This window comes from Falco peregrinus, chromosome 10 (assembly GCF_023634155.1).
Source record: "Falco peregrinus isolate bFalPer1 chromosome 10, bFalPer1.pri, whole genome shotgun sequence".
NCBI lineage: Eukaryota > Metazoa > Chordata > Aves > Falconiformes > Falconidae > Falco > Falco peregrinus.
In genome coordinates this window covers 15,991,526-16,009,417 of record NC_073730.1, presented here as the reverse complement: position 1 = coordinate 16,009,417, position 17,892 = coordinate 15,991,526, and the positions used below count along the sequence as shown (strand labels likewise).

At 37.8% G+C, this 17,892-nt stretch overlaps 1 protein-coding gene across 4 annotated transcripts in view; it reads left to right on the top strand.

Moving 5' to 3' along the window:
• Nucleotides 1–11,264, top strand: part of ABCD3 (ATP binding cassette subfamily D member 3) — a 32,879-nt gene extending 21,615 nt beyond the window's left edge. For all 4 annotated transcript variants that reach the window (XM_055815285.1, XM_055815286.1, XM_013299045.3 and 1 more), the window contains exons 9-23: nt 919–1,061; nt 1,363–1,432; nt 1,871–1,940; nt 2,079–2,176; nt 2,256–2,347; nt 2,923–3,011; nt 3,087–3,159; nt 4,212–4,275; nt 4,645–4,722; nt 4,815–4,880; nt 4,984–5,073; nt 5,296–5,415; nt 5,843–5,947; nt 7,314–7,370; nt 8,134–11,264. In XM_055815285.1, coding sequence (XP_055671260.1) covers nt 919–1,061; nt 1,363–1,432; nt 1,871–1,940; nt 2,079–2,176; nt 2,256–2,347; nt 2,923–3,011; nt 3,087–3,159; nt 4,212–4,275; nt 4,645–4,722; nt 4,815–4,880; nt 4,984–5,073; nt 5,296–5,415; nt 5,843–5,947; nt 7,314–7,370; nt 8,134–8,211 — 1,293 coding nt within the window. In that variant the 3' untranslated portion in view covers nt 8,212–11,264. The remainder of the gene's footprint in view (nt 1–918; nt 1,062–1,362; nt 1,433–1,870; nt 1,941–2,078; nt 2,177–2,255; nt 2,348–2,922; nt 3,012–3,086; nt 3,160–4,211; nt 4,276–4,644; nt 4,723–4,814; nt 4,881–4,983; nt 5,074–5,295; nt 5,416–5,842; nt 5,948–7,313; nt 7,371–8,133) is intronic.
• The last annotated feature ends 6,628 nt before the right edge of the window (nt 11,265–17,892 follow it).

Below are 17,892 nucleotides of genomic sequence, written 5' to 3'. Positions count from 1 at the left end.
TACTGGGGAATCCCATTTAGTACAGTACCCTTCTGGCTGCACGTATCTTGTGTGACTTCCATTTAAGGGAGAAAATTAAGTTTTCTGTTCCTTTGCAGCCTCTGTAAAGGGGAGCCATTCCTTGCATTGAGCTGTATGATAATTATATTTCCCCCCCCCCCCCCCCCCCCCAGTAAGCTGAATTATTTCAGAAATATTTTTTCAGTGTAGTAAAATGATGCATTATCAAAAATATTCAGGGTTTGACAGGAAGTAGCTCTGGGATTTTGTCAAAACAGACTGCAGTAATGCTTAGCTGGAACTAGGTAACTTTTCCAGTCTCAGATGTCTTTGCATTGCTGTCTGTAATACTTAGCTATTACAGGCAGTTTATGCCACATTCACTTTATGCCTATGGTTTTATACCATGCCAAACTTCAGTAATATTTAAGCATGCTGTTTGGGAACCCTGGTCTGTTGAAGCTTAGGATCTAGAAGAATAAGAGATTCCTACCGGGACTGCTTGAGAGAAGCAGGAAATGTGTTAGAGATGTATGGATCAAAGAAGAGAACAGGATTGAAATATTGACTGCTATGGCAATGTAGCAAATAGAGAGACAAAAAAGTAGGTAGAAAAGGAGAGTAAATGAGAAGGACTTACTAATGAAATATGCAAGGACAGTAGGACGCAGAGATTGGACTGGGTGATGATATAAAAATTGGGTAGAAGGGTATCTGGGGACAGAGAATTAGTAAAATTAGTAAAACAGTATCTACAGTGCCAAAGAAAGGAACGTGATGGGAATTACCAGTTCAATTACTCTTGCAACATGGGAGGTGAGAATCAAGGGATTCATGCTTTCTGGGCATTTTGGATGCAGGTGTTGCAATTTGAGACCATCTAGATGGTAAGCTTTTCTTCTTTTTTAATATTCACAGGGTCCAGCTAGCATGATGGCATACTTGATTATTTCAGGGTTTTTCCTTACACGTTTAAGGAGACCAATTGGCAAGATGACTATTATAGAACAAAAATATGAAGGGGAATACAGATACGTCAACTCACGGCTTATTACAAACAGGTATGGATTTACTACATGACAAGATAAAGTGACAAAGTAATCCTGTGGTATAAATTAAAGCTGGATGGTAAAACATATTTGGGAAGTCTGATGTTGTCAGTTCTGAGTGAATTGTTGACATCTTTATGCAGATCATTATTTAATAAATTCATAGTTGCATTATTTTCCTAATGCAAAAGACAAACTGTAGCTGGGGTATAATAAGCTTATGTTCCACTGTTGTGAAACAGAAGCCTGTCTGTAACAAAATGAAGTTGCATTCTTTGTGGGTTTGTTGTTTTTTGTGTTTGTTTTTTTTTAGTGAAGAAATTGCTTTTTATAATGGAAACTTGAGAGAAAAACAGACTATTCACAAAACCTTCCGTAAACTGGTAAGACTTCTTTTATGTCTTAAAACATTTGAAGCGAAACTTCTAATTTTATCATGGTGATTCTTAACATATATTAACATGAATTGAATTATAGTGGCTTGGTGTTTATGCTGCTACAGTCATTAGATTTATAAATAAAATAGTAGGCTATAAGCAGAACACAAATTTCTCATAGAATAGTCTTTCTTTTGCTGCATAGCTCCTTTTCACCCACAACTACTATTCTCTCACTGCTTAGTTTCACGTGTAGGTTGTTTTGAGGGCAAGTCTTTACCAGCAGGGACACTTGTGCAGTGTTTGTCAAAGTTAAGGTATGTTGAGGTATCTGTAACTTATGGAAAAATAACTGTGTTTGGAATCAAATGTCTGTAAAACAATAAAAGATGGTAAAACAGCTACTGATACACTTTCTCTTTTTTTTCTTCTGTAACTTACCAGGTGGAACACTTGCATAATTTTATCCTGTTCCGGTTCTCTATGGGTTTCATTGATACTATCATTGCCAAATGTAAGTGTTTGTCCAGTGCTCATGGGTTGCTATAAATAACAAAGTGCTTAACTTTTTACATGAGAATTCGCTTTTTTTTTTTTTTTTTTTTTATTGCTTCAGTTAATATGTAGCTTAGTATTTACTCTTAAACTGCAGATCTTGCCACTGTGGTTGGTTACCTGGTTGTTAGTCGTCCATTTTTGAACCTGGCTGATCCTCGTCATCAGAATAGTACTCATGCAGAACTTTTGGAGGTAAATAGAACAGAATTAATACAGTTTCCTGAATTTAATTTTTTTTTAGTCCACATAAAGAAACTTTCTTCTACTCTAGGATTACTACCAAAGTGGGAGAATGTTACTGAGAATGTCTCAAGCTTTGGGCAGAATAGTCCTAGCAGGCCGTGAAATGACAAGATTGGCTGGGTAAGCTTAATAGTAGTTGTGTAAGATTAACTTTATGAAAAATTATGTTGTTGCTGTTTCTCATCTAATTTTAAGAAACTGACCGTAGAATTAAAATAAGCTTATGTGCTTATTCATTGCAGCGCCCTGAAAAACTAGAAATTAAAAACATTTTTTGCTGAAAAATATATCTGAAGACATGCTAATTATGTTGCTAGTAATTTCATATCTGAATAGTAGCTGCATACAGTTTGAATGTTTAATAGAAAAGACATTGTCAAATACTAATAATTCAATTACGTATTGATTTTTTTTTTCCAAACTTTTTTTTTTTATATCATAAAAGGAAAAGTTACCAAATACTTGGCTATTACACGGAAAGGTTCTTGTAGATATTGTGAATACTGGACAACCTCAGTGCAACTCTAAAATGTAAACGTTTTGTTTCTATTGGTTGAATAACCAATAGAAATGGGTTGAATAACCGTCATTTTGACAGTTTTAATAGAGTACTCTTTAGAGCTTCTGTGGATTTCTAAAACTTCGAAAGATTAATTACTTACAGGTTTTTTTGTTTTTGTTTTATTTTTTTTTAGTTTCACAGCCCGAATTACAGAATTAATGCAGGTCCTGAAGGACTTGAATAGTGGCAAATACCAGCGTACTATGGTATCACAAGACAAAGGTAGATGTGATGTAATTGTGATAGGTACATCTCTGTGTAGTGTTCCAGTCTCTAATACTTTTTTCTTAAATTAAGATGCAGATAAAAAGCAAGCTCTGCCTTTGATACCTGGATCTGGAGAAATTATCAACACTGATAACCTTATCAAGTATGTTTACAAAGTTTTCACAACTTCAATATTTTTAATGTAGTCTGGCTTCTAAGTTTTTCCCTCTACCACTATTAATAGGGGGTTTAATAGGTGTTATTACAATATGCAATTCCTGTTGTACTATAGTTCATTTACAAATAATTCCACCTCACTCCATTCAGCATTTCTATTCTGTAAGTCAATCCTCATCCTCCCATGCTAGCAGAGGACATAGTATGCTGTCTAGACTTAGCCTTTTTGGTAACATTTTCTGCTGTCCTTTGCAATATGACTTCCCAGAACGTTTTTTTAACACTTTGTTGAATTTCTTCTTAGAAATGCATTGGCTGCAGATTTTATTCCATGATATTTCATTTCATATTTTATTATAATTCATGTGTAAAAATCAGGGGCAAGTCTATATTCAGTTTCAGAGTATTTGCTTGTATTTTTGTATGCTTGGACATTGATGTACTCGAGTAGCAATCAATTCCTCAGTTCTTTGCAGTCTGAGGAACATAGTATTGACATGGTACTACTACTTAAAGGCTTAAAGTAAAACCAGTTAAGAGATTAAATAGCCTCAGTCTGATCAATGTGGAAAGCAGGTGGTGGAAGAGAAAGGGGGAGGAAGAGGGAGAGGAGAGAGGAGGTGATAGAGCTATTTTTATTATTAAAAAACAAAAGAAAAGCAAGGGGAGGTGAGCAGAGGGGGTCATTCATTGAGTATCCTGGAACTAATGGGATGCACTTCCACTAGCAGATTTAAGTGCATCTTTAAATATAGGTTTACATCCACAAGATCCTTTGGAGACCAAAGGCTTAGAAGGATTCAGAAAACAAATATCAGAAGGGAGAAAAAATCTTCAGATGTTTGTTAAACACTAAGGTACCTCTTTCGGTTCAAGAACTTCCTTTGCTGTTTATTTAATAGTTGGGAACTAGGACAGTGGACTGAATGAAGTACCGCTGAAGTCTTGACCTGTTCCTTAAATCTTCGAGTAAGCATGCAGTATTAGCTGATTTTAAGCAGCTGCTCTTTTCTTTTTTTAATGTTGCAATACAAATAGGTTCGATCACGTTCCGTTGGTGACACCTAATGGAGATGTTTTGATTCAAGACCTTAACTTTGAGGTAAGATTTTGATATCATAGAAAATTATATTCGTATAGAATTAAGTGAAGATGTTGATTTCAGAGATAACCTGATTTGGAGAGGTGCTTATATGGTATGCTTAAATCTGAACAAAATTAATCATCTCATTAGTTTAAAAACCAGGCAATAAGTTATTTAAAAAAAAAAGTTCTTATTACAAATGTGTTTTCTTGCAGCTGCAGTTGGTGTTGAACTTGTTGGGGGGGGAAAAACTATTGGTGGAAATGAGTCATTGTAATGTTGTACAGTGTACAAGCCTACAAGGATACCAGCTTGTCTTACTGTTTGTAGAATCTTTCAACGACAGTTTCTCGCTGCCCTTTTAATGTGCTGGCTTTGCATTTTTAGGTTCGATCTGGTGCAAATGTACTAATTTGTGGGCCGAATGGGTGTGGGAAGAGCTCACTTTTTCGTGTTCTTGGTGAGGTAAGGGAACTTTTAAAAAATAAATGAGGATAATCCGAAGCACTGTTGTAAATGGACTTTTTTGGTCAAGTTTCAACTCTTTCTTTTTGCAGTTGTGGCCTTTGTTTGGTGGGCGTTTAACAAAACCTGTAAGAGGAAAGTTGTTCTATGTTCCCCAGGTGAGGCATAGTACTTTAATTGACAATAGTGTTCTTGTTCTTCTTACTTTGGCTGTGTTTAGAAATATTTGACATAGCTTTTTTTTTCTAACTGTGTCTCCAGAGACCATATATGACTCTTGGAACGCTCAGAGATCAAGTTATCTATCCAGATACTTTAGAAGATCAGAGAAGGAAAGGTATTTCTGACCAGGTAATGATAATTAGTTCATCACCCCTTTGTTTTGCTTAAGATGAGTGATGCTTCAGATTTAGAAATACTGAAACTGCTGTTTAAAACACTGCATTTAGTTTGTTTTTAATATTAATCAGGGTTGATAGTATACCAGTATAATGGCATAACCTTTATAATCTTTTTTCAGTCATTTCTTTAAGTTCACTTAATCTCCATTTCTAATTCCTGTTTCAATAAAAGGTGCTGAAGGAATACTTGGATAATGTCCAGCTCGGGCAAATCTTGGAACGTGAAGGAGGCTGGGATAGTGTTCAGGATTGGATGGATGTACTCAGCGGGGGAGAAAAACAGAGAATGGCAGTATGTCTCAAAAGCATAAATACTTTAAAAGAAAATACAGGACATAGGTTGAAAATGTAATCTGAGTTGTAAGTGATTTTTGTTTACTAGATATTGATGTTTTAGTTAGAAGAAACCCACAAAATGTGAAATACCTGAATACTGAGGAAACAACCTATAATATTGTTTATTGTATTCAAAATTTAATTGTAAATGTTGGCCTTTTTACAACACCTTACACTTTAGTTATATAAGCAGAAGTTCTAAAAATTGTTTTTCGAAAAAAACGTAAAGACAATATATAGCTCTCGGATTTTCAGGCTTCAGTGGGTGCCAACTTAAAAGAAATTCCCTCTCCATAGTAAACTTTTGGACACAGTTTAACTTTTAACACTGCATTATTGGTTGTAGCTCTGTATCCACAGTAGCTTTTTGCTTTGCATTGCAGATGGCAAGGTTATTTTATCATAAGCCCCAGTTTGCAATTCTGGATGAGTGCACCAGTGCTGTTAGTGTTGATGTAGAAGGCTACATTTACAGCCACTGCCGGAAGGTAAGCTCTTTGGTTTGGGGATTATTTCTCTGTATGTTCAGAGGAAACTTATACAGAGTTCACTCTTCCTTATGCCTAATGCAGATTAAAAATAAAATAAAAAAAAAAGCTTAAAGGGCATGCAAGGACCGTTTATGCACACTAGAATTCAATAATTGTTTTTTAATCTTAGGATACTTTAGATGTACATGTGGCCTCTGTATATCACAGGACTCTTACTAACTGCTAAGTAACCTTACTTTTCCAGATAAACTCTTAGAATGTCAAGTGAAAATAAAATTATCTAAAATTTTATACTTTCTTGTTATTCAAGACATTTCTTTTGGCCGGGGCAACAGGAGTGAAAGGCTGAAAATTAATATTTCCATCTGTTCTGAGATATGGGAAGTCGAGCACTCTTAAGAAAACATTTTGACATGAAATGAAGTTTCCTTTCCCTCTTAAATTCACTGTTTCAGATTCTACGTAGTGCCATGTGAAATATCAACAAGATTCTATTTGACACCCCTAACCTGAGAAAGAATGGGCTTGAAATAACATTAATTAATGAGTAGTAGTATTCTCAGAATGGTACTGGAGCAAAACAGTGCAACCACTGAAATATGTGCTTGAAACTTGGAAGTGGGAACTTAAGGAGCCTTCTGTAGTAGTAAATTGACAGTAGCTGAAGACTCTGCTGAAGAGTGGATGTTATTTCTTGAACTAATTTTATCACATTAATATCAATACCCTGACAATTTTCCAAGTCTGTCTCGCATATACTTGTTATTCTGTGAACTTGAATGTTCATTTGTACTTTTGTTTTAGAGTTACTGTTGCCAAGTGGCTAATACTTACTACTGAAAGATAGAATTCATGGTTAAGCTGTCCTTGCTGAAAGAAAAAATGTTACCGTTTTATTATCAGAGTAGTTTTGTCCTTTAATTGGTGCTACTGTTAGGGATCCAAAATTAACTGAGTTACAAGGAAGCAAAGGAAGATTATTCACCTTTAAATTGTTTCTTTTAAGTTTACAATTCATTAATAGCTTTTGTGGCTTTGGTTTTTTTGCTGTTAGACTACTTTCAATTGCTACATTTATTGTTTCACCTGTCTTCTACCTTACCTGCTTTGCTCAATTAATTCTACATTTTGCCATATTACTAGGAGCAAAAAAAATGGTGAAATCAGTTAAAAAAGATTAATCCCTCCTGCTTCTTTTTTTCCTACAAAATCTTATATTAAGGCTACATATATATACTGTTAATAATAGTCAGGAAGTTTGTGTTCATGACTTTAAGTTCTTCAGCTGATATCTTGCTGAAAAATAAATAACACCTAACCCAGGAGAAAATAACTGCTTTATTGTGTGTTTTTCTTCATGTAGGTTGGCATCACTCTCTTCACTGTCTCCCACAGAAAATCACTCTGGAAACATCATGATGTATGTAGCCTTTGCTTTTTGCTAAGAGTATCAGTAGGTGGTAGGGGTTTTATTGTTATACTTTCTATTAAATTGACTTTACAATTCAAGGTGTTGCCACTTTACATCCTAGTAGGTTGTGTTCTGTTTTTTTTAAAAAGGTTTTACTTTCATAATCCAGTTGCACTATTTGAAATATTCTCACACTTCTAGTTACAAAGGGAAAAATAACCAAAAATCCTTAAGTGTATCTGTAAAAGTAGCCTCAAAAATATGAAAGGCTCGCTAGATACCAAAGTCTTCAATCTTAGCCTCAAAAAAGCCCTTGAACCAGAATCAAGTCTTTGCTTTCAAGATACCTAATATATCTATGCATTTAAAAAACGTTAATCTTTAATATATGGACTTCTTTTCTCCCAAACTAAGATTTCACTATCGTTATTACTTTTTATGCAGGCAGATTGTATGTGTGGGGAAAGTACTGAATTAATACACCAGGATGAATTTGTACCTTAAGTATATTGTCACAAAACCCAAGATGGTGGTGTTAAGTCTAGGTGTGACTCCTAGCAGACTGATGGATGATATGAAAGAAACCCAAAGCAATCGGTTTAACTTTTTTCCAGAGCCTACTGAATGTCATGAACTGTGAGGTGGGAGAAGCTTACCCTCTGGCTAGCTGAGTTTAAAATTTTGCATTAAAACTACTTTAAAATATAATTTATTTAGGCCTTTATAGACCTGGTGATATTTAGGTTGTTGATAATGTATGTTTTTGTTTCAGTTTTACTTGCATATGGATGGCAGAGGAAACTACGAGTTCAAGAAAATAACTGAAGACACAGTTGAATTTGGATCTTAAAGTTCATGAACTGAACTGCTAGAGACTGATGATTACAGGAAGTGTGTAGGATGGCAGACATTGTACAAGAAAACTGCTCAGCTTGTTTTATAAACAAATTAACTAGGATAACCCAAAACAAGCTGTTAAGCATTTACTATTATGTAGGATATTGCTAATTGTGTATATGTTGGTTTAATTATTGATATGTACTAAGAATGTCCTTATTCTTGTGGTTTAAAAACCTGCCTAAATTAAATTGGGCTTAAATCACTGTAACCTGATTCATCCTGGGATGCAAACCATTTGAAATCAGCTGATTTGACTTTTGTAGACCTTCTTTCCCTTCAGTGAAAAGCCCTGTTAAAATTAGGGTTGCTACCTCTCTTGTTCCTGCAAAGCAGTCTTGGATTTTTGCTCTGTTCTATGCATATTTCTGAGTTATCCCACATGGAGCAGGACGTTATCCCATCTTCAGATCTGTGCCCAGCTAAATGAAAGAGCCTTTTCCTTGACCAAACCTTGTGATGTAGCCAATACACCCTTGCTGATAAAGGATGGACTGAACATAAAAGACAAAACTAATTCCTTCTGGTAAAAAAATTAAGCTTGTTCTTTGCTGAGTTTTGCATTCTCTTTTAACATCAGTCTCTCCATGCAATTTTCTGCTGCTCAGCAATCCTGTTCTTTCCCGGTTTAGCAAGAGTTTCATCCATCCTCCACCTCAGCTGCCCTTTTTCTGTCAGAGAAATACTATGGTAATGAAGAGTTTAGAGGAGGTTGAAGGAGGAAAGGACTAACAAAAGGCGGGGGGCTGTAGAAAAAATATGTTCCTTGTATGTTTTCAGCTTTGAAGGAATGAGTGGTTCCCACAAGAGGAAACAGAGAAAATAATGTGGGTCCAATCATTCTTCTCTTGAAATCAGCAGGGATTAGAATGGACTCAAAAATGCTAATCTGTGAAGTAGCAGACTGTCATCTGTCCTGTTCTGTTCGGTCCCGTAATATAGCAGTTGCTTTCTCCAAGTTTGTCCTTTTCTTCCTCTTCACAAAATATGATCTTGTGGGTTTAGCTGCTCTTCAGATCTGAGCTTGAAAGTGAGTGATAATGGTATTTCCTCTTTGGCCTTCTAGGCTGTGAAAGCCTAAAATGATACTTTCATCCTTCACATTTATTCTTTTATTTGTCATGAGGTTTCTTGATTTCTGATACAAATTATTCACCAGTGATTCTTGCTGTTGCCTAAGGATCATTAGTCCTTGTTGGTTTTCTTGTTCCAGCTGCCAAATCCCCTTGAAGAAACCAAACTTGTTGAATAGTTTACTGTAACCATTTTTTCCATGCAAATGATTACTGTCATTGCTCAGTGACTTTGAGAAACATAAATGCAGCAAGGTGATTTTTGTGATCAGGGAAGAGGAAGGTATAACTGAAACTGAATTGCAGTTTAGGCTTTAAAACAAAAATATACAATACCTGTTGTACATTGAAGGTCTCGTAGTTTTTTAGTGTTCCATATAAGATATAATATAGGAATGCACTACATGAAGGCATGCATAAAACATGCAATAAATCTGTTCTCTGTGCATCTTTTATCAAGGGTTTAGATTAAAAACAAACCCAACTTTTTATAAAATGTGTATGTACTTGGATGCACTGCTGTCTGTTAATTTTTACCCAATTTGATTAGTCATCTTCTTTCATGTTGAAATTGCTACCTGTTAATATTTTCCCTTTTATCATAGTTCTTGCCCATACCTGTCAGTACCACTATTCTTTCATAGTACTCAAATGCAAATGGCTATCCTGGTATAAGAATCCAGTGACCACAGTATATTCATAGTATAATGCATCAATGAAAATCAGAAAGCCTCTCTGAAGTGTAGTGCATTCAAGAGAATGAGGTACCAGAATAAATTTTTGTGCTTGGTCCACAAGAAGGCAAATACGTATCTCCATTTTACTAATCTTTTTTTCCTGTTCATTCAGATTCTCACATCAGCCATAACATAGCAGGTAGCAGCATGCCGTATGTGAGGTGGTAGTCTTTTTTTTTTTTTTTAATTGTAACTGTGAAAATAGGGATGCCAGGTAGTTTGTTGTGTGGGGTTTTTTTTTGTTTGGGGTTTGTTGGTGGTTTGGGTGGTTTTTTTTGGTGAACGTTCTCAGCACAAATGCAACTTCTCTAGGAAGGGATGTTTTAGTAGCCTTTAAAGACAAAGAAAAAAAATTCTGAAATGAGAAGGTTGCTCTTACCTTTGTGACTAGGGCAGACTTTGCAGTGAAGTAGTGAACTTGGGATACTTCAATGTATTTTTAACGCTGACAAGCAAAACCACACACAGCATACTTAGATAGCACCCCAGCAGCCAATCCCAAGGTACTCTACAATTAAATTGGTTAATAACAGAATTTTGTATAAACTCAGATTTATTTTAAAAACTAAAAACAACAAAAACATTAAAAATCCAACTCCATAACCAAGGAGGAATAGGTTTGCCTTTAGATGCCATGAAGTTTGTTGAAACTGAGTATGCTAGTGTCTCCTTAGGGCCAGGACTTGGTGTTTCTAAATATACTGGAAGAAAAGGAAAGAAAAATACTCTTCTATGCTTGATTGTAAGCGAGGCTTATCAAGAAAGTATAAAAAGAATGTAGTTTCAAAATTATATTCTTAAAAGGCCTTACATTAAAGTATTTTGAGATAGACTTGGTCTATTGAAAGATGGTTTAAAAATCTAATTAAAATGATCCAAGTTCCATTTCTGTTGCAGAATTGCACTGTGATACTGTATTTTAGCTGTTACATCTTTTTAATAGCACAAGTTGGAAGTTTGTAAATTGGAATTCTGAGCTATCTTGGTAAGACAAAGTACTGATGAAAATTTTCAGTCTCAAACTGTTGGTGCTTTGAAGATGGTACTGGTAATAGTCAGAGGGCTGCATTTCAGCAGTGGTGGGAAACATTCCTGTATGTAAATACTGTAAAGTGTTTTGAAGGGGGAAATGGCGCTATATAAATGTAAGACATTAAGTGCCTCTGAAATAATAATAAATCTAAAGATAAAATATATCTGAGCTTTTTGTTTCTTGATGATGTGATTATGAATTTTGTAACAATACAGTGAATATGTACTCCACAAATCCCAAGTTGCTAAACGAGCCAATTGACTTGTGTTCAGTTTATAAAGTCTGTAGTACTGTGTGAAATTCACCCTGGAATCAGACAAATGATGCCATCCAGTTCTAGGCTTAACAAAAGACATAAGCTCACTACTTGAAAATATGTACTTAGAGCCGTTGGATTATAGGTGCCTTAATCTGTTTTAAGTGGGCGCTGATTCTGACCTCTCCTTTGTCCACAGGCCTCGTTATTTCCTTTCAAGTTTATTGATTGTACAAGGGTGTGGGGCCTGCATAAGGTTAACATTATCAATACTTATTTTGAGTGCTCGTTAATCTTTGTACTTTGAGGAAAAATAGGATAATCACTCCCACCTTGATTGTATTTGTGATTTTTTAAATGGTTTTCCTTTGTTGTGGTAGATATACCAGCTATCGGGATACTTGAAGCTTAGTAGTGTAAGAGTGAAACTAAGATATGCTTGAATGAACTGATTTTAAGGGTCTTTTCTTGTGACCAGTGTTTTCTAATGCTAATTAGTACTAATTTTTTTCTTCTTTTAGGTTAGTTGTGTACACAAGTGTATTGTGTAGCATTCTTAAAGGGTAAAGCTCCCTTTGAAAGGAAATTCCTGAGCCAAGTATCAATGTCATCCAACTTAGCTGATGAGCTGGAGAGAAAAAAAAAAAAAAAAGGAACTTCTGTGTTGGGGATGGGATGTTAAATACTTAGTATTCAGAGTAGTGTGAAGTCCTGTTAGCTGTTCAAATCTGGGCTCTCAGCTACCCAGTTCATTCCAAATGCTTGGTTTGTATGCCTCAACACTTCAATTCTTCTTTATGTAGAGGGAGAACATCAGCTCCTGGAACAGTAGCACTGAAACCATGGAGCAACAAATTCAAACTCCTTTCTGAGAATCAATCCACCGTCATTTGAGGATGTTCAGTAACCTTGGTCCAGTATTTCCAAAAGTTTACTAAAGTTCGAGGCAGCTGTCCCCTCAGAAAAAATTAAGCTTTCTTGACGAAGACTATGTTTGGGAGGCGATGGTGCTTTCTACAGGACTAGTACAAGACTGGAATAAGCTGCAAGGTGAACAGAACATCACTGTGAACCTTGTCACCTTCCATCCCAAGTGCAAAGCATGCTTCATGGCTTAATGGATGTATTTTCTTAAAAAAAAAAAAACCACAGCAGGAAGTGTGCACAAAAATCCAACCTACCTCTGACCCTTGTAATTCTTCTGGGAAAAGCTGGCAGTTTACACTGCATCCTAGCCAGTACACATGTTGCAGGGATGTTTCTTGCCCAGATGTATCACAAATAGTGTGGAGTAGCCACACCTGACTGGACAGCCCAAATACAAGATTACTTTAGCACCATTTGAAAGTGACTTGTATTATAAGAAAATTCTGGATGTATTGCCACTTTCTTAGCTCTGTACTGTACTAGTGAGAAACAAGGCAGCATGGAGTGCTACTGTGATGGTTACTTGACAGGTTTTTAATTAAATCACATCTAGTATTGACAAATGACTTACGCTTCTGCAGAATAGGGGATTCGATCTTCATGTTTCTTAAATCTATAAGGAAGAAATACCCCGTGGCTTAGGACTGGAGAGAAAGAGTTAATTTAGTGATTCTTCCACAGGATTCTGCTCTCTGCGCACTCGACAGGTACCAGTGCGTCACCTAATCCTTGGTGTTCTGAACTGGTCTAAAAATGTGAAAAAAAACCCAAACATTAAGATGGCCTGCTATCAAGATAGGACTTCAAAATCCATTGTTAAAACTTTATATGTAGTTGTTATAGATAAGAGATGTCCATAGAAACATCCATGATAACTATCACCTGAAATCCAGCTGTGAAAAACAGTAGGGAGGAAAGGTTAATTTGATTTTACAGAAAAAATAAACAGCAACTTTGATGTGTCATGAAGCGAACAGTGTGCAAGTTCAAACTTCTGCTTATAAAGCTGCTGTTCAAAACACTTATTTCTGTGTATAAGGTATTTCCTTCTTTCTTAATTGTAGATACCTGTAGGCTTGTGCCTGTCCCTTCCGTGACCATGGGAAGAGGTTTCCTGGTTTTATGACTCAGTGATGTGCAGCTTTCTGGGAGAGGGTGGGTTGGTTGATTTTCCCTTCACGTGTGGTACCAGGGTCTTGCTAGTGCTCTGAATACAGTCAGATTTTCATTAGTGGTGCCTTAAACTTCTCCTGGAAGTTCGGAACGGCTGTGCACATTACAGGTTCATATAATATGTTTGTTTATGTGTTTTGATGAAACACATCCTGTTGTGTGCATTCAAACTGGTTACATCTTGAAACTGGTTTCATCTTGAAACAGAAATGTGACCAAGTTAGGTTACTATGAAAGCAATTTGTCTTTTACATTAAAACCTGAGAAAAAGACTACCTTCAAAGTTGCTCAGCCATCTTTGAACTGTTGCATATTTTTTTTTTTTTTTTTACTTGTATGCAAAGGCAGAGCAGCCAGATGACAAGCAGCCTGAGACATCACAGACAGAAGCTGTCTTAAGGGAGTAATTTGAAAAATATGACAGCTTTGGGGTTTAAATAGAAATAATATGCCTAAACATCTGGTGAAATTCCATGGGGATTGACTTTGGAAACTGAAGACATTTTGCCAATAATCCTACAATGAATGCAGCAGTGCAAGAATAATCATCCAACTGGCATTTTAAAATAGGCGAGAATGTATCTTTCACAAACCAGGCTTAACAATCACGATCTCTGACCTTTGCAATACAATTGCTTGTGCTGGCAAAAGGAGCTCTTGTGCTGTAGTGCCCAGCCTCGTTCCCTGCTCTACTTGTCCGCAAACCAACATCCTTGCTTCCCACCCATCCCTCATTCTGGGAAACAAGTGGTATCCACATGTGATGCCGGCACCAAAATAGCACAGAACTGGAAAAATGAGGTCGATGCTGTCTAGACAAAACTAAGACTGCTGAGGTTGGTCTGCTGGGGTAGAAATAGGGGACTCCACCTCCATGACAGAGCAAGTTTTATGCATTAAAATTACTTTACAGTTTGGCACAAATCAAAGCTAATTTTTTAAGCTTGGTTATAGAAAGTTAGGGGGATACTGCTCTGGAAAAGACACGCTCTGTCTGTGTGACTGAAGAGACATTCTTCTCTGTAACCAAATACACACTTTATTTCCTTTGAGCTGTTTAGTGCAAGCAGGTAGTGAATCCCATAATTTTGATCATTGTGGACCAAGGTAAGTAGTGTGAAGATGCTCCCCAAAATAAGCCAGCCTTTATTTGTTTAATTTATTATTGTGTATTCTGCTGGGGGAACATATTGGCACAAAAGCAACAGAGCTAAAAATGGCAGTTGTCAGAAGCTGCTAATGTGACAGACCTAGTAAAACAGAGATAATGAAGTATCTATAGAGGGGCTGATAAGCTGCTGCATTTGGGAAGATAATGTTGGAAAAGAAAGGGGTGTGTGCAGGAGGTTTCTTAAAACTCAGATGCAGTCTTACACATTGCAACGGGACTGATCTGCAAAGCCAGATTTGTTAATTAGCAAATTTTTTTGGAGCTTAGTAGGGAATTAAGGGCCAAGGTCAAATCTACACATTGATATTCTTTTATTTTTTAACCTGTAAATGCTAATTAGATCATTAAAAAAATTAAAAATTGAAGTAGATTTTATTTTTGCTATAGTAGTTGTGTTTATAATAGTAGAGCATTTTGGAAAGGCTCCCTGAGGTTGGTGCTTCAATGTTGCAGAAATCTCTGCGTGCTCAGGTGTTCATTCCATAAGCTTCCTCTGAGGTACTGGGGTGCATCATGCCAGTGGGGTAGGAGGTACGTGAGTAGGTGGGTCTGAAAGACAGCAGGTAGTTCCTGTGTGCACCGTACCGTGTATTTTCTTGTCCCCAAGGTTGTTACATAGCATAGTGACCTGCTTGAGAGACTAGGGACAGAAAGGCAGCCCCTCAGCTGGGGCTTGGTTTGACTTCTTGTGCTTGTTGCCACTTCTAGAGCCATCATTCCCTCAAAAGACTTTTGGGGTTGCCTTTTCAAGCCAAACATAAAGCCCAAAATAGCCCCAGTTACACACTGCATTCCAGCTATTCCTACCCACGCCTTTCTCTTCCTTGCTGCGGGATGGATAGTGTGTTATCGCAGCTCCAAACGTAGCTTGTACTTCAACATAACTTACGGAACTTTTACAGCTCAACTTATGACGCGTTTTATGTCACATAACTCAACTTATGACACAGTAGTAACACATTTTCCATTGCTCCCGGAAGAATTCAGTCCCTTCTCTGAGGTTCTTGGTCTGTTCTTCTAACACAGGGGTCCTCAAGCTTTTTAACCAGGGGGCCGGCGCGCGGATGCAGTGGCAGGCAGTCATCTGCGGCTGCTTGGTTTCCCCTCCCAACCCCGGGCAGGGGGGACGGGGGGTTCTGTAAATACCGGGGGCTGGATTGAGGACCCTGGGGGGCTGTATCTGGCCCACGCGCCGTGGTTTGAGGACCCCTAATCTAACAGTTAACAGGGCAGCAAGAGGGCTCTCTTTTCTGTTGGAAGCATACTGAGGGGAGAAAGTCTGGTAAGAAGCTTAACATTCAGTGTGAAAATCTCCTAATTCTGATCTACTCCTGAGTTTTCTGAGACTAAAGGAGAACTTTGTCAGGAGAAGGGAATATGGTTTTGGACTGGCTTTAATGCCATCATGCAAACAATGAGTAAATAAGTGCTTGTTGCTGCCTGCTGGATTGTAAACTGGGGCCTTGTTTCCAGCAGTGCCTGAAAACTGGACATGACTGGGTGTGTTATAATCCGAGATCCCTGGAGGGGCTGAGGGAAGCACGGACTGGATGGAAAGGGTGGGGGGTGGGGGTGGGGGGGTGGTCAGCGGGAGAGAGTGGCACCCACCATTCTTACTGGATCTTTTTGAGCTGTTCAAACTGTCTGTTCTTTTCGTTATTAGGGAAGGGATGCTCTAACAAATATCCCATGCCCCTTTTCCTTTGAATTTTGATGCAATCTGGATTCAAACCGAGTATCGGTGTAGTAGCCATTTAGGAAAATTTGGGATTAACATAGCGATTATGCCTGGGTTTGCCACTGGGGGTCGCCTTTCCTAAGCGCAGAGCGCCGGGCGCGGTGCCGTGCGCCGCCGGGCGCTGCTGCTCCGGTGCGGAGCCTGCGGAGCGGGGAAGGAGCAGCTCTGCGGTGCTCCTGGTCCTGCTGCTACAGTGGCAGCTGCGACGGTGACACACGATGGTGTGGTCGCACCCGTGATGCTTTATGGAGTCAGTGATCGTGTCAGGAATAAAGCGGAAAGGCAGGAGAGCAGGCTGAGTATCCTCTCCGGGGAGACCCATGCACTTGGTGTGAGTGGGTGGTGAGGTATGAAGGCAGCGGGGAGAGAGCCAGCTGTGTTAATCAAGGATGCGCTCTTACAAAACCAAAAAAAAAACAAACCAAACCAATAAAACAAACTTTTCCCCTGGAATAACAAGTACTTTTCATAGGAGTAGGTTTTAAGATCTCATGTGTCATTCTACCTCTTTCATTACACTAGCTTTTTAATTGTGTTATGTGATTACTGAACAACTAATTTAACACTTCTGTGATCTCATTGGGAAAACATTTTTCTGTTCAGAGGAAGGCGTTTTTTAATTAAACCTCTTGGTGAAATAGTTTTGTGAATATAATGATGTCGGTACTTTGCTATTTAAATATTTCTGGAAGTAATAAAGTAGAAAATTTGAAAATAAAAATAGAAGAAAACGCAGCAGCAAGGATAACTGATCTGGATCTGTGAATATTCTTTGAGTTCAGATTAATAACTTAATTGCTAGTCTAAACAAGACACTAAACCCATTAATATTTAATTATGTGTACTGAGAAAGGCACTCAGAGCAGTGCTAGTGAATGTTCTCGAAGTTATTGATTTAATTACAGTGACAAAGGGAAGCTTTAGAGAGTGAAAATATGCTGCCATGCTACTAATATATTCTTGATTGTTCATTAAGAGATATATATTTTTTCAGGTGCTATATTTTAATTTAAATGAGATCTTAACTGTGTGTTTGCAGGAATGAGACAGTGAGTTCATCTCTGAGGAAGAACAGGTAACAAAAATGAGTAGGGGATGGAGGAGAGGAATGGAAACATCAACAGAGGAGCCAGGGCAAGTAAGGAGGAGAAACACTGTGAGCTGCTTACAGGAGCAAAGCACTGAAGTATGTCACTAATAGGGCACACGTTTTGACAAGATGAGAAACAGGCGCAATCCCTGCAGTTGGACACATGAGAGAGGACGTGGCTGTAAAAGCCCTGGAAGCAGTGGACACAGCTGTGTCTTTATTCCCAGGTCCGGCCAGATTTTACTGGAAGACATCGCCTCTGAGGCAAATCTTCCTATGAACTTGCCTGATTCAGCTACAGCTAGAGGCTGAGGAACCACCAGGGAAGATGTTCCTTCGGGGTCCTGTGTGGGGATATGGAAAGGGGCTATCTGGGTTGCATGAGAGCCCATGCCAGAAGAAGCAGAAGGATCTCACTAGCAGGAAGATTTCTCAT